The sequence below is a fragment of the Oncorhynchus keta genome, chromosome 11 (assembly GCF_023373465.1).
Source record: "Oncorhynchus keta strain PuntledgeMale-10-30-2019 chromosome 11, Oket_V2, whole genome shotgun sequence".
Lineage (NCBI taxonomy): Eukaryota > Metazoa > Chordata > Actinopteri > Salmoniformes > Salmonidae > Oncorhynchus > Oncorhynchus keta.
In genome coordinates, this window is record NC_068431.1 from 15655235 (window position 1) to 15672246 (window position 17012).

The 17012-nt window shown below is 46.0% G+C and overlaps 1 protein-coding gene across 1 annotated transcript in view; it reads left to right on the top strand.

Moving 5' to 3' along the window:
- The window catches only part of LOC118389823 (folliculin-interacting protein 1), a 48508-nt gene that overhangs the window by 5489 nt on the left and 26007 nt on the right, over nucleotides 1-17012 (top strand). The window contains exons 3-5 of the mRNA XM_052457510.1: nucleotides 11004-11133; nucleotides 16146-16289; nucleotides 16520-16620. Coding sequence (XP_052313470.1) covers nucleotides 11004-11133; nucleotides 16146-16289; nucleotides 16520-16620 — 375 coding nt within the window. The remainder of the gene's footprint in view (nucleotides 1-11003; nucleotides 11134-16145; nucleotides 16290-16519; nucleotides 16621-17012) is intronic.

A 17012-nucleotide genomic window follows, 5' to 3' on the forward strand; every position in this document is an offset into this window, starting at 1 on the left:
TGGAAATCTTTCCTTTGGTCTGATGAGACCAAATTTGAGATTTTTGGTTTCAACCGTCATGTCTTTGTGAGACGCAGAGTAGGTGAATGGATGATCTCCGCATGTGTGGTTCCCACCATGAAGCATGGAGGAGGAGGTGTGAGGTTGCTTTGCTGGTGACGCTGTTGGTGATTTATTTAGAATTCAAGGCACACTTAACCAGCATGGCTACCACAGCATTCTGCAGCGATACGCCGTCCCATCAGGTTTGCGTTTAGTGGGACTATCATTTGTTTTTCAACAGGACAATGACCCAGCACACCTCCAGGCTGTGTAAGGGCTATTTGACCAAGAAGGAGAGTGATGGAGTACTGCATCAGATGACCTGGCCTCCACAATCACCCGATCTCAACCCAATTGAGATGGTTTGGGATGAGTTGGACCGCAGAGTGAAGGAAAAGCAGCCAACAAGTGCTTAGCATATGTGGGAACTCCCTTCAAGGCTGTTGTAAAAGCATTCCAGGTGAAGCTGGTTGACAGAGTTCCAAGAGTGTGCAAAGCTGTCATCAAGGCAAAGGGTGGCTACTTTGAAGAATCTAAAACATGTTGATTTGTTTCTTTTTTAGTTACTGCAATATTCCATATGTTATTTAATAGTTTTGATGTATAGAAAAAGTCAAATTAAAGAAATCCATGAGTAGTAGGTGTTATAAAACTTTTGACTGTGTGTGTGTGTGTGTGTGTGTGTGTGTGTGTGTGTGTGTGTGTGTGTGTGTGTGTGTGTGTGTGTGTGTGTGTGTGTGTTTTTTAGTTGAGCAGTAACACAAAATAAATAACAATTGACCAGTCGACGAATTGGGGTCAGCCCTACTACCTTTACTAAAACAGGAGGGGAGACACTTTGTTACAACTGCAGACTGCCCCTTGAATTAAAATACTATCCTATTCATCAGCATATTTGTGTGACATTTAGGCTATCAAATGTACAGCTGTTTGACCTATTCGGCATATTTCTGGAACTCTTCCATGCTGTTAGTTAGCAGCACAACCAGGGTTTCTTCATAAACCACATCCAAAGCCTTTGAAAACCTGTTTTTTGTTTTAAGTGTACCTGCATTTTTTTTTCTTGATTTTAATCTAACTCTCTTAATTCCAATTTTGGTTTTAATACTAACTTTGCCAGAAACCTTGTTCTCTGTATCCCAGAATTGTCAATCAGAGGTTGTGTCCCAAAGGGCACCATATTCCCTATATAGGCTTGTGCAATACTTTTGACTAGAGTTCTATTGGCCCTTGCTTCGACTGTGGTGTCTAAATGGATCTAAGCTGGTATGCACAAAGAGCTTTCTGATTTTGCACATACTGTCTGTTACTTTGCCTAACATTCATATGTAGCTATTGGATTATTATTACTAGGCTAACAGTATCCATTGTTGATCAATTATTATGTTACTTTTATCACAGCTAATACAGTTTTTGCATAATAGGGCCATGGTACTGGCAGTGTCCTTTTTGTGTAGTGTTGCAGGGTGTGGACCATTACAGCATGATTCAGATTAGGAATCATGTTTGATGTTACACTCCATAGACTGATATGAAAAGTTAAAGGCCTCTCAGAATGTAATATAGCCATACCCTACTTTGGAGAGAGTCCCATTTCATAGACAGTGTGAGGTGGCAGTGTTATTTTTAGACAGACACAGTGCTGAATTTACGGGAATATCAAATCTAAGCAGAAAGTGTGCTATTACACTGGTTCCATCCCAAATGGTACCCTATTCCCTTTATAGTGCACTACTTTTGACCAGGGCCTATAGAGCTCTGGTCAAAAGTAGGGCACTATAAAGCGAATATGGTGCCATTTGGGATGGAATCACAGTCGTCTGAATGCCTACTTTCTTTCTCAGCGATTGAGACTGTCAGTATTGTAGGAGCTTTTATGCAGCATTTCCAATGAGGATTTACACCAGTGTTACACCAGGACAGCGGAGTCAATCACCACCTTCCGGAGACACCTGAAACCCCACCTCTTTAAGGAATACCTAGGATAGGATAAAGTAATCCTTCTCCCCCTTCTCCCCCTTCTCCCTTTAACACCTTCCCAAAAAGCAACAGTCCTGAATGATGCAGATGTTGTTGATCTGCTCGGCACAAGTCTTTAGTGTCTTGAAAATAACTTGAGCTGCGAAGATAAACCGAAAATGACCTACAACGACATTGCCCTTCTCTTTTGCTTAAGTTGGTAATTTTTGCAGATTCCTGCAGATAAAATAAATAGTAAAAATGCAATTGTGGGACAAAGACGGTTTTAATTACCAGGTAAAACAGAAAACCAGCAGGCTCCTTCGGCCCTTGTAGGGCAGGGGTTTCAAACTCATTCCATGGAAGGCCTAGTGCCTGCTGGTTTTGTTTTTTCCTTTCATTTAAGACCTAGACAACTAGGTGAGGGGAGTTCTTTACTAATCAGTGACGTTAATTCATCAATCAAGTTCAAAGGAGGAGTGAACCTGCAGACACTCATCCCTCCGTGGAATGAGTTTGACAAGAGTTAAATGCCCCTGGTCTATGCACAATGATGTCGGCAAATTCATCTCTAGAGAGTCAGAAGTAAATCTGATCATTCTGGATCCTATTTTGACAGGTTGCACATCAAAATATAAATCATGCATTCCCTGGATATATTATCTTACTTGTTTAATCATAGGCTGTACCGTCTGTTGTCTGTCTTGGCACAAAGATACTAACTGTCCCTTTACACGAACTGTCCTTAAATGGTTTATCCTTAATGAGCAAAATAGTTAACCATTTACTCACGTTACTTTAAAATATTTCAGTTGTGTATATTACATTTAGTTTTATTTGATGACTATTTAATTTCAAGGCATCTCATCATAGAGCTGCTGTCTGACAAAATTACTATTTTAGTAGTTCTTCAAAGTAAATAAGGCATACTTTTATGATCGCTGTGTGCCTACTATCAATCAATTAGATCATTTATTTTCAGGTAGAGATACCTCTTGATCATGCATTCTTCTGTCCGTGTCTCTGCCCTAACATAACGTAGCAGGCATTAAAGAAACACATACATTCTTCTGTCTCTGTCCGTGTCTCTGCCCCACACTAACATAACGTAGCAGGCATTAAAGAAACACACATACCGGACAAGTAGGTGCGCAGTGGATTATGTTCATTGTAGTTAATGACCATGTTTTCTGCGCTAAACGTTGTATAATATTGGCCTGTTGGAAACTACAACTCCTAACTACATCGCACAGCTTGGGCTTGATCAGATTTACCTCTAGAAAAAAATGGCGCATTGAGTTCAGAGAAAAAAACTGAACGAAATGGAATTCAAATAATTAATCCGACATTGGTCAATTAGTTGAAGGCAGCACTGTAACATAGAATAACTTTATTTTCCCAGAGAGAATGTTAGTTTGGCAAGTCTAATAAGATTCAAAAAGCACTGGGGGTTGGTGGCAACTTAATTGGGGAGGACGGGATCATGGTGATGGCTGGAGCGGAATAAGTGGAATGGTATCAACTACATCAAACGCATGGCTTCCATGTTTTCTGTTCCATTTGCTCCGTTCCATCCATTATTATGAGCCGTCCTCTCTGCAGCCTCCACTGGTGTAAAGCAAACGCATTACACAACATTCTTACACACACTCACAAAGGAGCAGGATCCACTCAGTCATAGACACACAGACCTTGGGTTTATGACTTCCTCTGGATTCCTATCTGTTGAACAATCAGTGGTTGAACATGGTTGGCCTGGAGATGTGATGTCATCCACACACACTCATGGATCATGTGACTCATTAGATCATGTGAGTGTGGAATGCAGAAGTGAGTGCTCACCTGGCTGAAACCAAGGAGACACAACAGGTTGTCGGTCAGGTGTCTGTGAGCCAGCTAAGGTAGGGCCGTTGAAAGAAACGGTTTAGTAGTATCTAGTCATTCCTGTTGTCAAAGAAAGTAAACAGATGTTGATTTGAACATTTGAAGCCTGTGTGTGTTTAGCATCGACTGGCTTCTCTGGGGTTGTGAGAGAATGGAGAGGGGATTCCCACTTCTTCCAGTGCCCTCTGACCCCTGCCCCAGAGAGAGGGGTTTCACATCTTGACACTCTTCGAGTGTAGTGCACTCGGAATGGGGTGAATGAGGTAAAAGGCCCTGACTATTTAATTTGTAGTAGGGGTCAGTGTTGTTAATGTACCACAATACTCTACCAACAAGACCAAAACAATACCACAACAAAGAAACAGGCCTATTTTCCATAGTCACAGAATGGTACTTGAACTCAGCTACTGCTCTGTTTAATCATTGGGCATCTTCTGATTTCAATATCGTTACATTTGATTTTTTTAAGAAAACCATTTATTAATTAATCAATTATACAATTGTACAGCCAATGTGACTTTTACCAATCTAACTACAAAACAACAATGCTAGTGGTTTATTTTGAATGGTAAATCTCTTGATAAACTGGGTAAGTCAATACAGGTGGATGCATATTATTCATTTGGAGTGCGGTGCATGCATTGAGTTATTGAGCTTGTTTCGGCTAATTTTATGGGGCAACAGATTACAAACAATCCCTTCCATTTAGGACTTATTTTATTGGCAACAGTTAGGAGAATATATCATTTTATTGTACTGATCAACATTTGCATAGAAGCAAACTTTTAGAAGCAAACTTCTTCAAACTTGATCCTCTCAATCACGTAAGAAATAATTGACAGAAGAAGTACTGAACGTAACAAATTGTAGTGCTGAACAGTTGTATTCATTTTTATAACGAAAAAGTACCAACGTTTCGGTCTACTGTGCAAAACTAGTAGACTGTGTGTGTGTTGCCCACAGATCCAGTTACTGTGTTGGAGTGGACAATGACGGGGGGTAAGCAGGTGTACTCTTTCACCCACAAGAAAGCGTGATTAGGCTATTCTAGCCAACCATGTCCCAAAGCAGGGTTTAATTTTCAGCCCAGAGTGTTATAATATAGCCTAGCTGTCTAGGTTCACCAGAATACTGCACTGGAAAAGTACCCGCTGTGGATTCAAAAACGACCCCCACATCAGACATAGAAAAAGTGTTAGTTTTTGTCTTGAAAGCACCATTATGTTTCATAGGTTGATTATGTCAAATCATAACGTCAATGATCTTCAGGTTGGAAAGTCAGAGCTCCAGAAAGATGCCTGAGTTTCTGACTTGGAATTCCGAGTTGGTTGACTGTTCAAAATGTTTTACCCTAGTCAGAGCATGTTCCCCCCCCCCTTCGGGTTCCCAGTTGTCTTGAACGCTCGGAAGTTCCCAGTTTTGAACGACATAAGTACACAGTCACACAGTGTGTGCCAATGGCCTGAGTAGCTTGTGCCAGTCCGGTGGGAGGGAGGGCTGTTTGAGGTCACAATGAGGAGGACAGATTATTCCCTGTGAAGTCCTCCAGTGGATGCCTCTGCCGGTCTCTTTCTTCAGCTTCAGAGGGGGACAAGACGCCTGCCCAGTGGGCTGTCACAGCGCAAAGATCACCTGACTGTCTCATGTTGTGTGCATTTAGTTCAGTGCTATTCTTAGCCACGCTCTGGGGGAGTGTAGGGGAAAGACTGGCAGACGCACAATGATGCCCAGGTACCCAGTAATATTTACCCAGCTTGATGCGTTTTGTGTGCATAATTATTGTTGGGTTTTTGTGATACTGTTTTAGGCTTTGACTGTGGTGGATTTGAATGTGGTTGGAATTCCTAACTGGACTGTATTTTCAGCTTCACAGAGCACTGCAGAGTGTGTGTTGTGCTTTGATCTACTAGTTGTTCAGCTGCGTTGCTATAGATTTACACAATTGAGGGGGGGACATTACCACTGGAGGAGGCCAATGGCTTGCTGTTATTGAGCCAATGACTATCCATTTTAAACCACGTCTTGGAAGAAGTGTGTGGGTGTGTGTGTGTGTGTGTTTTTTTCTTCCAGGGGCCCCTGCTACATTAATATAAGGGAAACACTGGTGTAAATCTGCGGCTGTGTAATGCAATTTAATGTGGTGGAGATTTGGTTCTCTGACGGCTTAGAGTTGCTTCTCTATTTGGAACCAGTGTTTATCGCCTTTTGGTCAAAGGCTGTCTGTCTTCTGGCAATTTTAGGGAGTTAACTATGGCACTGTAAGGCTCCGGCTCCTCACACATTTCTTATTTGTAACTCTGATTCATAGACTTGGTCTATAAGGAAATTGTTGTTGTTATTACAAAGGCTAAATAGTAGTACATTTCAAACAATCACAAACTAGGGAGAGAGAGAGCAACACTTGTATGCTTTGAGAGATGGCTACTACAAGGAAATTAATATGTTGTTTATACAGTAGGCCTTTTGTGTAGGCTCTTTTTATAGGCTCCGTCCTAAAGGAGGTCAGTACTGCTGTATGTAACAGTCTTGTAGTCATGTGCTGATGCTTTTATGAATGGCTCTGCTGATGTCTGACTGTCACAGGGTCTGTTTCCTTGTTTCTCTCTCTCTCTCTCTCTCTCTCTCGGTCTCTGTCTCTCTGTCCCTAGTTAAATGATACAAAGTTCATAAACTGCTCCACTTTCTCGTCTACTGACTACTGTTCTGATAAGATAGAGGGATGATTTGACTCAATTGAGTATCCTAGCTGCAGAAATGACTTGCAAAGCTAATTTTGTATGTTTTGTTTTTGTGGTCTGTTCTGTTCGTTAAGCTGAATCATATTACTTCCTAGGTTATATGAGAAGATGGTTATCAAAGCAGCATGCTGAGCAGTAATAATGTGCTCCTGAAACATTGACAGGGGCTCTAGGCTGGCGGGACTGTCATTGGATCCCATAATGTAGGCTGTACAGTATTTACGTCACACGGCCTAAAACTCTAGGCCATAGTGAGACTGGTTGGATATTTTTTTATTTTACCTTTTATTTAACTAGGCATGTCAGTTAAGAACAAATTCTTATTTTCAATGACAGCTTAGGAACAGTGGGTTTACTGCCTGTTCAGGGGCAGAACGACAGATTTGTACCTTATCAGCTCGGGATTTGAACCTTTCGGTTACTAGTCCAACGCTCTAACCACTAGGCTACCCTGCCGCCCCATATGAGTAGCCTAATGTGTGTTGGTGACATCTGTTCTTCACCCGTCAGTGAATACCTCATGCATGCCTCAGAGCGGACATCATTGATGACTTAGTTGTCTGGGGGGGAATAGGTTTCTGAACAGATGGAGCTGTGGAAAACATGGGCTGTCTTGGGGTGCGTCCCAAATCGGACCCCCCAGAGCAGAGGTCAAAAGTAGTGCACTATATAGGGAATAGGGTGCCATTTGGGATGAAGGCAGAGTGTTTGACAAGGTATTCTGCTCTGCTCGCTACAATTGGGATGGGAATATTCTTGGCCTGCTTTTAAAATGCTGATTCATCCCAGGGTTGGCCTCATGGACAAGGCTGGAACTCTGATGTCCTTTACTGAGTCCAAGGATGATGACTATGATGTACCATCATTTGCTTTCTAGCCTTAATTTCTTGAATCTTGTTTTTTATTTACCTCCTCGATCAGTGCTGTCATTGAGTGAAGGTTTGATGATGGGCACGTCGAGGAGAAATTGAACCCAGATAATTGTGAGGAACCTGACACATAATTCAATCCACACACGTTTTACATCAGCAGATGTCACAAAGTGCTTATGCAAAAACCCAGCCTAATACCCCAGAGAGCAAGCGATGTAGGTGCACGGTGGCTAGGAAAAACTCCCAAGAAAGGGAGGAACCTAGGAAGAAACCTAGAGTGGAACCAGGCTCTGAGGGGTGCCTGGTGGAGATTATAACAGTACATGACCATTTAAGGCTTGATCATTCTTCAAGATGTTCAAACGCTCATAGATGACCAGCAGTGTCAAATAATAGTCACAGTGGTTATGAAGGGTGCAACAGGTCAGCACCTCAGGAGTAAATGTCAGTTGGCTTTTCATAGCCAAGCATTTAGAGGTCGAGACAGCAGGTGCGGTAGAGCGAGAGAGGGTCGAGATAGCAGGACCGGGATAAGATAGCAGGCCCGGTGAACAGAAACTTTATCAGCAGTACGAGCAGGTGGACTGAGGACTGGGACAGCCAGGAGTTGCTAGGCCAGGTAGTCCTGAGGCAGGGTCTTAGGGCTCAGGTCCTCTGGGAGGGGAGAGCGAGAGCGAGAGAGAGAGATGGGAGAATTAGAGGGGGCATACTTAAGATCCCATAGGACACCAGATAAGACAGGAAAAAAAACACCAGTTAGGACAGACTGACCCTAGCCCCCCCCAAAGTGAATGGCTAAGCCTTTAGGAATATTGGTAATACTCTACTGTCACCAGTGTTTGGAAAACAGCAGGTCACACAACACGCTGGTAGCCCTGGCCAGTACACATCCCTGGCCAGTACACATCCCTGACCAGTACACATCCCTGACCAGTACACATCCCTGGCCCTGACAGACCACAGTGACAGAGACATGCATACCTGTAGGCTGTGACTTAGCTGTTCTCACTCCCTCTCTATAGGCTACCCTTCACCCCATCATCCCCCCATAAATGTGAACAGTAGCCTTTAAGAGGTCCCCTTCTCACAGACTCTCCAATAAACAGCTAGAAATAGATATATGCTGCTTCCCATTCCTCAGAATGTAGATAAATGCTGCTGTCTGGTCCGTCTTTTATGGCCTTCCAAGCCAAACAGGAGGCTGGTGGTGTGGTGGAGGCTGGTGGTGTGGCCATAGTCGTCTCTGTTCCCCCCCCTGTGGTGGAGTCTGGTGGGTGGCCATAGCTGTCTCTGTTTCCCCCCTGTGGTGGAGTCTGGTGGGTGGCCATAGCTGTCTCTGTTTCCCCCCCTGTGGTGGAGTCTGGTGGGTGGCCATAGCTGTCTCTGTTTCCCCCCTGTGGTGGAGGCTGGTGGGTGGCCATAGCTGTCTCTGTTCCCCCCTGTGGTGGAGGCTGGTGGTGTGGTGGAGGCTGGTGGTGTGGTGGAGGCTGGTGGGTGGCCATAGCTGTCCCTGTTCCCCCCCTGTGGTGGAGTCTGGTGGGTGGCCATAGCTGTCTCTGTTCCCCCCCCTGTGGTGGAGGCTGGTGGGTGGCCATAGCCGTCTCTGTTCCCCCTGTGGTGGAGGCTGGTGATGTGGTGGAGGCTGGTGATGTGGCCATAGCCGTCTCTGTTCCCCCCTGTGGTGGAGGCTGGTGGTGGAGGCTGGTGGTGTGGTGGAGGCTGGTGGTGTGGTGGAGGCTGGTGGTGTGGTGGAGGCTGGTGGGTAGCTGTCCCTGTTCCCCCTGTGGTGGAGGCTGGTGATGTGGCCATAGCTGTCTCTGTTCCCCCCTGTGGTGGAGGCTGGTGGGTGGCCATAGCCGTCTCTGTTCCCCCCTGTGGTGGAGGCTGGTGATGTGGTGGAGGCTGGTGATGTGGCCATAGCCGTCTCTGTTCCCCCCTGTGGTGGAGGCTGGTGATGTGGCCATAGCTGTCTCTGTTCCCCCCTGTGGTGGAGGCTGGTGGTGGAGGCTGGTGGTGTGGTGGAGGCTGGTGGTGTGGTGGAGGCTGGTGGTGTGGTGGAGGCTGGTGGGTGGCCATAGCTGTCCCTGTTCCCCCCCTGTGGTGGAGGCTGGTGGGTGGCCATAGCTGTCGTGGTGGAGTCTGTTGGCCCCCTGTTCCCCCGTGGTGGAGTCTGGTGGGTGGCCATAGCTGTCTCTGTTCCCCCCTGTGGTGGAGGCTGGTGGGTGGCCATAGCTGTCTCTGTTCCCCCCTGTGGTGGAGGCTGGTGGTGTGGCCATAGCCGTCTCTGTGCCTCCCCCTGTGGTGGAGGCTGGTGGGTGGCCATAGCCGTCTCTGTTCCCCCCTGTGGTGGAGGCTGATGGGTGGCCATAGCCGTCTCTGTTACCCCCTGTGGTGGAGGCTGGTGGTGTGGTGGAGGCTGGTGGGTGGCCATAGCTGTCTCTGTTCTCCCCCGTGGTGGAGTCTGGTGGGTGGCCATAGCTGTCTCTGTTCTCCCCCCCGTGGTGGAGTCTGGTGGGTGGCCATAGCTGTCTCTGTTCCCCCTGTGGTGGAGGCTGGTGGGTGGCCATAGCTGTCTCTGTTCCCCCCCTGTGGTGGAGGCTGGTGGGTGGCCATAGCTGTCTCTGTTCCCCCCTGTGGTGCAGGCTGGTGGTGTGGCCATAGCCGTCTCTGTTCCCCCCTGTGGTGGAGGCTGGTGGGTGGCCATAGCCGTCTCTGTTCCCCCCTGTGGTGGAGGCTGGTGGGTGGCCAGCTGTCTCTGTTCCCCCGTGGTGGAGGCTGGGTTCTCCCCCTGTGGTGGAGGCTGGTGGGTGGCCATAGCCGTCTCTGTTCCCCCTGTGGTGGAGGCTGGTGGGTGGCCATAGCTGTCTCTGTTCCCCCCTGTGGTGCAGGCTGGTGGTGTGGCCATAGCCGTCTCTGTTCCCCCCTGTGGTGCAGGCTGGTGGTGTGGCCATAGCCGTCTCTGTTCCCCCCTGTGGTGCAGGCTGGTGGGTGGCCATAGCTGTCTCTGCTTCCCATCAGGCAGGCGATGGTATGAGGGACGGAATGGCAGCAATGGTACGACTGTTGGCCCTGTCAGGCCCACCGACCCAAAGGGCTGACGGATTAAGAGAGCTTTTTTTGCCAACTGTCAGTCCATCACTGTCACCTCTCTTTACTTTTTATGATTATTCATACTTTATGCAACCAGACACAGTTTAATTTGATGGCCTTTGCTACTCTGACTGTGTGAGGACAGGTCTGACTGTGTGAGGACAGGTCTGACTGTGTGAGGACAGGTCTGACTGTGTGAGGACAGGTCTGACTGTGTGAGGACAGGTCTGACTGTGTGAGGACAGGTCTGACTGTGTGAGGACAGGTCTGACTGGGGAATGTCTGTCTGTACATGCTGCGGATGTTTTCAGACTCTGTTTGATAGTTTTAGTAGAGGGTCTACATTCATTGTTAGTAGTGCCAGCGTGATCATATGCTTCATGCTTGTCCTCTCTCCTCCCTCACTTTCTCTCTCCAGCTGGTCATCCCCACAGCTGGACCCTAGCCAGATCAGATTGATACTGTACCAAGACTGTGAGCGACGGGGGAGAAATGTCCTCTTCGACTCCAGTTCCAAAAAGAGGAGCGCAGAGGAAGCCCCTGCCTCGGTGAGTGACGTGTGTATCTGACTGACAAGGGGTGTTTAATGGGGCAGTACACCACAATGTGGGCGAAATAGGAAAATGTCTAAAGCTCCTCCTGTGGCTTTATTAAACAGGGCTTAACCGGGTTGAGCTGGAGCTCTGATCTCAATACGAGTAGCCTCATCCGAGACCCGCCACTGACATGTAAAGCATTCTCCCAGACTCGCATGACCGCAGTCTCTGTGACTGACTGCTGACTGACTCTCTATCACTTCAGCCTTTTTGTCATTGTGCTGTCACGGGTTACTTGCTGCAATCTACTGTGATGTTGACAACGCCCATCTGCTTGACCTGTATCACCCATATGTGTCCAAATAGAATGTGCATATTTACTTTAACCTGTTCTAAATCCTTGTTTTACATGTTTATTGTTGTACATTCAATTTGTTTATTGGATAAGGGCCAAAATGAGCCATGCCTGTCTATTCAACAAGTGTGTACTATGTTTGTCATTGCCAACCAATGCATTCTGCTGCATGGTTAAATGTGAAGTCTGATCCCTAGCACATTATACTTTATTGCCTGATGATATTGTTCCTCCATAGAGAGGGGGAGAGCAAGCCTAGAGAGGGAGTGAGCTAGAGAGGGGAGAGCAAGCCTAGAGAGGGAGTGAGCTAGAGAGGGGAGAGCAAGCTAGAGAGAGAGAGGGAGTGCGCTAGAGAGGGGGAGCAAGCCTAGAGAGGGAGTGAGCTAGAGAGGGGAGAGCAAGCCTAGAGAGAGAGAGAGAGAGAGAGGGAGTGCGCTAGAGAGGGAGTGCGCTAGAGAGGGGAGAGCAAGCCTAGAGAGGGAGTGAGCTAGAGAGGGGAGAGCAAGCCTAGAGAGAGAGAGAGGGAGTGCGCTAGAGAGGGGAGAGCAAGCCTAGAGAGGGAGAGAGCTAGAGAGGGGAGAGCAAGCCTAGAGAGAGAGAGAGAGAGAGAGGGAGTGAGCTAGAGAGGGGAGAGCAAGCCTAGAGAGAGAGAGAGGGAGTGCGCTAGAGAGGGAGTGCGCTAGAGAGGGGAGAGCAAGCCTAGAGAGGGAGTGAGCTAGAGAGGGGAGAGCAAGCCGAGAGAGAGAGAGAGAGGGAGGTAGGGAGAGGGAGGTAGGGAGAGGGAGGTAGGGAGAGGGAGGTAGGGAGAGATGGGTAGAGGGAGAGATGGGTAGAGGGAGGTAGGGAGAGATGGGTAGAGGGAGGTAGGGAGAGATGGGTAGAGGGAGGTAGTGGTTGCAGTTCCTGAGGAAGTCCTATGACAGCCATTCACATGTTCCAGCCTTTGTGTTCTCTATCGGGGCAGGCCAGACATTTGTTTGATGCGACCCATTACCGTAGCAAAGAAAGGCACGCAGTCCACAAAAGCATTCCAGTGCAAAATAGGGTGCTATTCTCGAGCACGTCACATGGGGGAAAGCAGATTGGAGTGTATTTTTAATTTGTATGGATTTGTGACTAACGGATAGAACATTGTATGCTCTGACATCAATCATTTCAAGAGGTAGAGAAAGCCTGTGTAAATACTGTGTGTTGGTTGTGTTTGCTTAGAAATGTTTTTCCCCCGTCACTAACATATTTAGTTTCTTCCAAGCTAGTGCACTCAACACACAGCGATGTAGGCCTATAACATAAAGCATGAACACTCATATATTTTTATGCGGAAAGATTGTACAGTTACACTCTTGCATTCCTAGTGTATGTATGTAAGAGTACTGTGTGCCCTAAATACATAGTGCCCTCTGTGCAAAAGATATGCAACTTTAGTGTTGAAAAATCAATAAACAGCTCAAATCCTAGGACAAAGACTATATGCTATTCTTTAAGTGGTAGACTTGACTAAACACTCTACCTGGCGACTCACCCTGAATTTAATTTAGCTAATCGCTACATGCAGTGCATTCGGAAAGTATTCAGACCCCTTGACTTTTCCCACATTTTGTAACGTTACAGCCCGAATTTAAAATGGATTAAATACAACTTTTTCCTCAGCAATCTACACACAATACCCCATAATGACAAAGTGTAAACAGGTTGTTAGAAATGTTTGCAAATGTATTCAGATACAAAGAAAAATACTTTATTTACATAATTATTCAGATTCTTTGCTTTGAGACTCGAAGTTGAGCTCAGGTGTATCCTGTTTGCATTGTTCATCCTTGAGATGTTTCTACAACTTGATTTGAGTCCACCTGTAGTAAATGTAATTGATTGGACATTATTTAGAAAGGCACACACCTGTCTATATAAGCTCCCACAGTTGACAGTGCATGTCAGAGCAAAAACCAAGCCATGAGGTCAAAGGAATTGTCCATAGAGCCCCCTGAGACAGGATTGTGTCGAGGCACAGATCTTGGGAAGGGTACTTAAAAACTGCAGCATTGAAGGTCCCAAGAACACAGTGGCCTCCATTATTCTTAAATAGAAGAAGTTTGGAACCACCAAGACTCGTCCTAGAGTTAGCCACCCGGCCAAACTCAGCAATCAGGGGAGAAGGAACTTGGTCAGGGAGGTAACCAAGAACCCGATGGTCACTCTGACAGAATTCTGGAGTTCCTCCGTGGAGATAGGAGAACCTTCCAGAAGGACAACGATCTCTGCAGCACTCCACCAATCAGGCCTTTTTATGGTAGAGTGGCCAGACTGAAGCCAATCTTCGGTAAAAAGGCACATGACAGCCCTTTTGGAGTTTGCCAAATGGCACCTAAAGACTCTGACTATGAGAAACAAGATTATCTGGTCTGATGAAACCTGGCACTATCCCTACGGTGAAGCATGGTGGTGGCAGCATCATGCTGTGGGATGTTTGTCAGCGGCAGGGACTGGGAGACTCGTCAGGATCGAGGGAAAGATGACGGAGCAAAATACAGAGATCCTTGATGAAAACCTGCTCCAGAGCGCTCAGGACCTCAGACTGGGACGAAGTTTCACCTTCCAACAGGACAACAACCCTAAGCACACAGCCAAGTTTCGTGTCTTTGCCGGATTAAGTGATATGACACGCTATTCTATACAAAATCATTTCTCTGTCATTAATATTACCTGATTAAACTAATCAGGTAGATAATTAACTACAAAGTCGGGGCACCACGAAAAAGTGTTTGAAAAATTTGAAAAAGGAGAATGCAATAAATATTTACTCTGGGCTGTGCTTCGGTAGGTTGGTCGTAGATGCTGGCAGTGTTGCCCAACAGAGATCTTCCTTGTCCTTTGAAGAGTGTCTCTGGTGGTAAATTGGATACTTGGTAGTATCGTGTTGTTTGTTAGATAGGTCCTTTGTCCGTCCTTTCCGAGCCCACGTTTACATCGGCCGCTGACAACTCAACGGCTAGGAGGTATCACTTCTGGAGTGAATAAGAGTTCAAAGTTCATACCAAGTTGTCATACTTTTAGCTCATGCTATGTTCTGGCTGGTATAGTCAAAATCCATCCTTCCGGCATGTATAGGTTGTCACTTTCACATTGAAATTCGATGCTAATTTCGTTAGGTCCTTGTCGTTCATCCAGAGCTCACGCTGAGGTGGGCTTAGTTCTTTAGGTTATCTTTGTCCTTTCAACTCGGGGACCGAAAGTCCTCACGTCCCTGGAACAGCTTATTATCTGAACACTTTCAACATAGGACTGTCACCCTAATGTCATCGGAACAGAAAGTTATATTTCCGTTAAGGGCTTATATAGTGGAGAGAGAGAAGGATAAGTTTCATAGTTTATAACCAATGTCTCTTCACAGGGGCGGGCCACTGACCTTATGAAAACCCAATTCTCTCATTTGGAAGCTAAAATTACATTTAATATTTTCACAAATAGTTTCATATTTAAACAACATAAATTGCACAATAATTCCATGTGTATCTGATAACTATAATGTGTAGACTTTCCAAGATACAGTTTGTCATCCTATCATTAATAAGAATGTCTCAGATGACAACCAAACTGACATCATATTCATTACGTACCAACGCATATTTTCAACTGGTTGAATTACCGAAATATGGTTCCTTTCCCCCCCACCTTTTGATATTCCCCGACTTTATATGTTTTTTTACAAAGGCTCTTCAAGAGTCCTTCTGTAGAGTCAAGAGAGAGACGGAAGGGAGAAAGGTATTTATGGGGGGGGGGTCATAAACCTACCCCCAGGCCAACGTCATGACACAAGACAACGCAGGAGTGACTTCGGGACAAGTCACTGAACGTCCTTGAGTGGCCCAGCCAGAGCCCGGACTTGAACCCAATCGAACATCTCTGGAGAGACCTGAAAATAGCTGTGCATCGACGCTCCCCATCCAACCTGACAGAGCTTAAGAGCTTCTGCAGAGAAGAATGGGAGAAACTCCCTGAATACAGTTGTGCCAAGCTTGTAGTGAAGATTCAAAGATGTAATTGCTGCCAAAGGTGCTTCAACAAAGTACTGAGTAAAGAGTCTGAATACTTATGTAAACATGATATTTCCATTTATTATTTTATAAATTAGCAACATTTTCTAAAAACCTGTTTTTGCTTTTTCATTATAGGGTATTGTATGTAGATTTGATACAAATGTCATCAATTTTAGAATAATACCAACTTACCAAATGTGTAAAAAGTCACGGGTGTCTGAATACTTTCTGAATGCACGTACATTCAGTCTGAAACTGCCATCCTAGAAGTAATTTGTGTGACTTCAAAATGATGAGCGTTGTATACAAAACAAATGAATCAACGGTTGGATCGTCTCTAACAAATCAAAGTATCAAAGTTGATAACGCCATCATGTCGGCCGGTTCTGGCCCAACCCATCGGTTTCTGGGACCAATCAGAATGTGTTTGCGTTCTAGAACTCCTCGGGGAGTGAGGAATCCAGACTCATTGGGGAGAAGAAACGTCACTTTTGCCGGAGCGATGTAAATGGGTAGCCAGTCAAAAACACACTCGTACCAACATCTCAACTATTGAAACTAGAGAAACTCCTATGCTAGAACCAGGGCCTTATTCTACATATGTGAATGTGTTATTTGTGTGGTTTTCTCCACAGCAGAAGATGTGCAGTAGCGAGGCCCAGGTGAAGATGTATGGGAAGTGCTGCCAGCTGAGGCCTACAGGGGGCAGCTCCAACTCTCTGGACAGTTCCTGTGCTGCCGAGGCCCGGGAACCCAGGGAACAAGGGCTGCGCTTCCAGGTGAGAACATACTGTGTGATAGCCAGAGGGTGCACTTGACCCAAAGCCTGTTTTTAGAATGGGAAGGTCCATTGATAGGAGATGAGCTCTCCAGTTAATCTCTATGGGTGAGAACAGTCCCTTTATCATGATCAAACGACCGTCAAACCCTATTATGTCGGTCCCCTTCCACCTTCTTTACCCTCTCTGTTCTCCACCTCTTCCCTCTCTCCTCCTCTCCTGTCTCTCAGGGGTTGCGGTGTTCCTCTGATGCCAACATGTTGGGGGAGATGATGTTTGGCTCGGTGGCCATGAGCTACAAGGGCTCCACACTCAAGATCCACCAGATACGGTGAGATCCAGGGAACAAGAGGGGGAGTGAAGTCCGTTATGCAGTCTGTCAGGATTTCTAATAGATGTTTTTTTTTGGGGGGGGGGGGAATAAAATGAAAAGCCGATTTAAATAAAATTGTCGCTGACCAATTTTCCAGGAGAATAAAAAATGATCCCATTGCAAAATAATGCATGTTATCCTGTTCGTAGATTGAAATACCAGTCGATGTAGTGCGAGAGCTGTTTCTACAGCTCATCAAATAGCTGTTTCTACAGCTCATCAAACAGCTGTTTCTACAGCTCATCAAACAGCTGTTTCTACAGCTCATCAAACAGCTGTTTCTACAGCTCATCAAACAGCTGTTTGTTGCTGCTGGAGTGAAACGTGTGCTTTTTATAAGCACCATCATT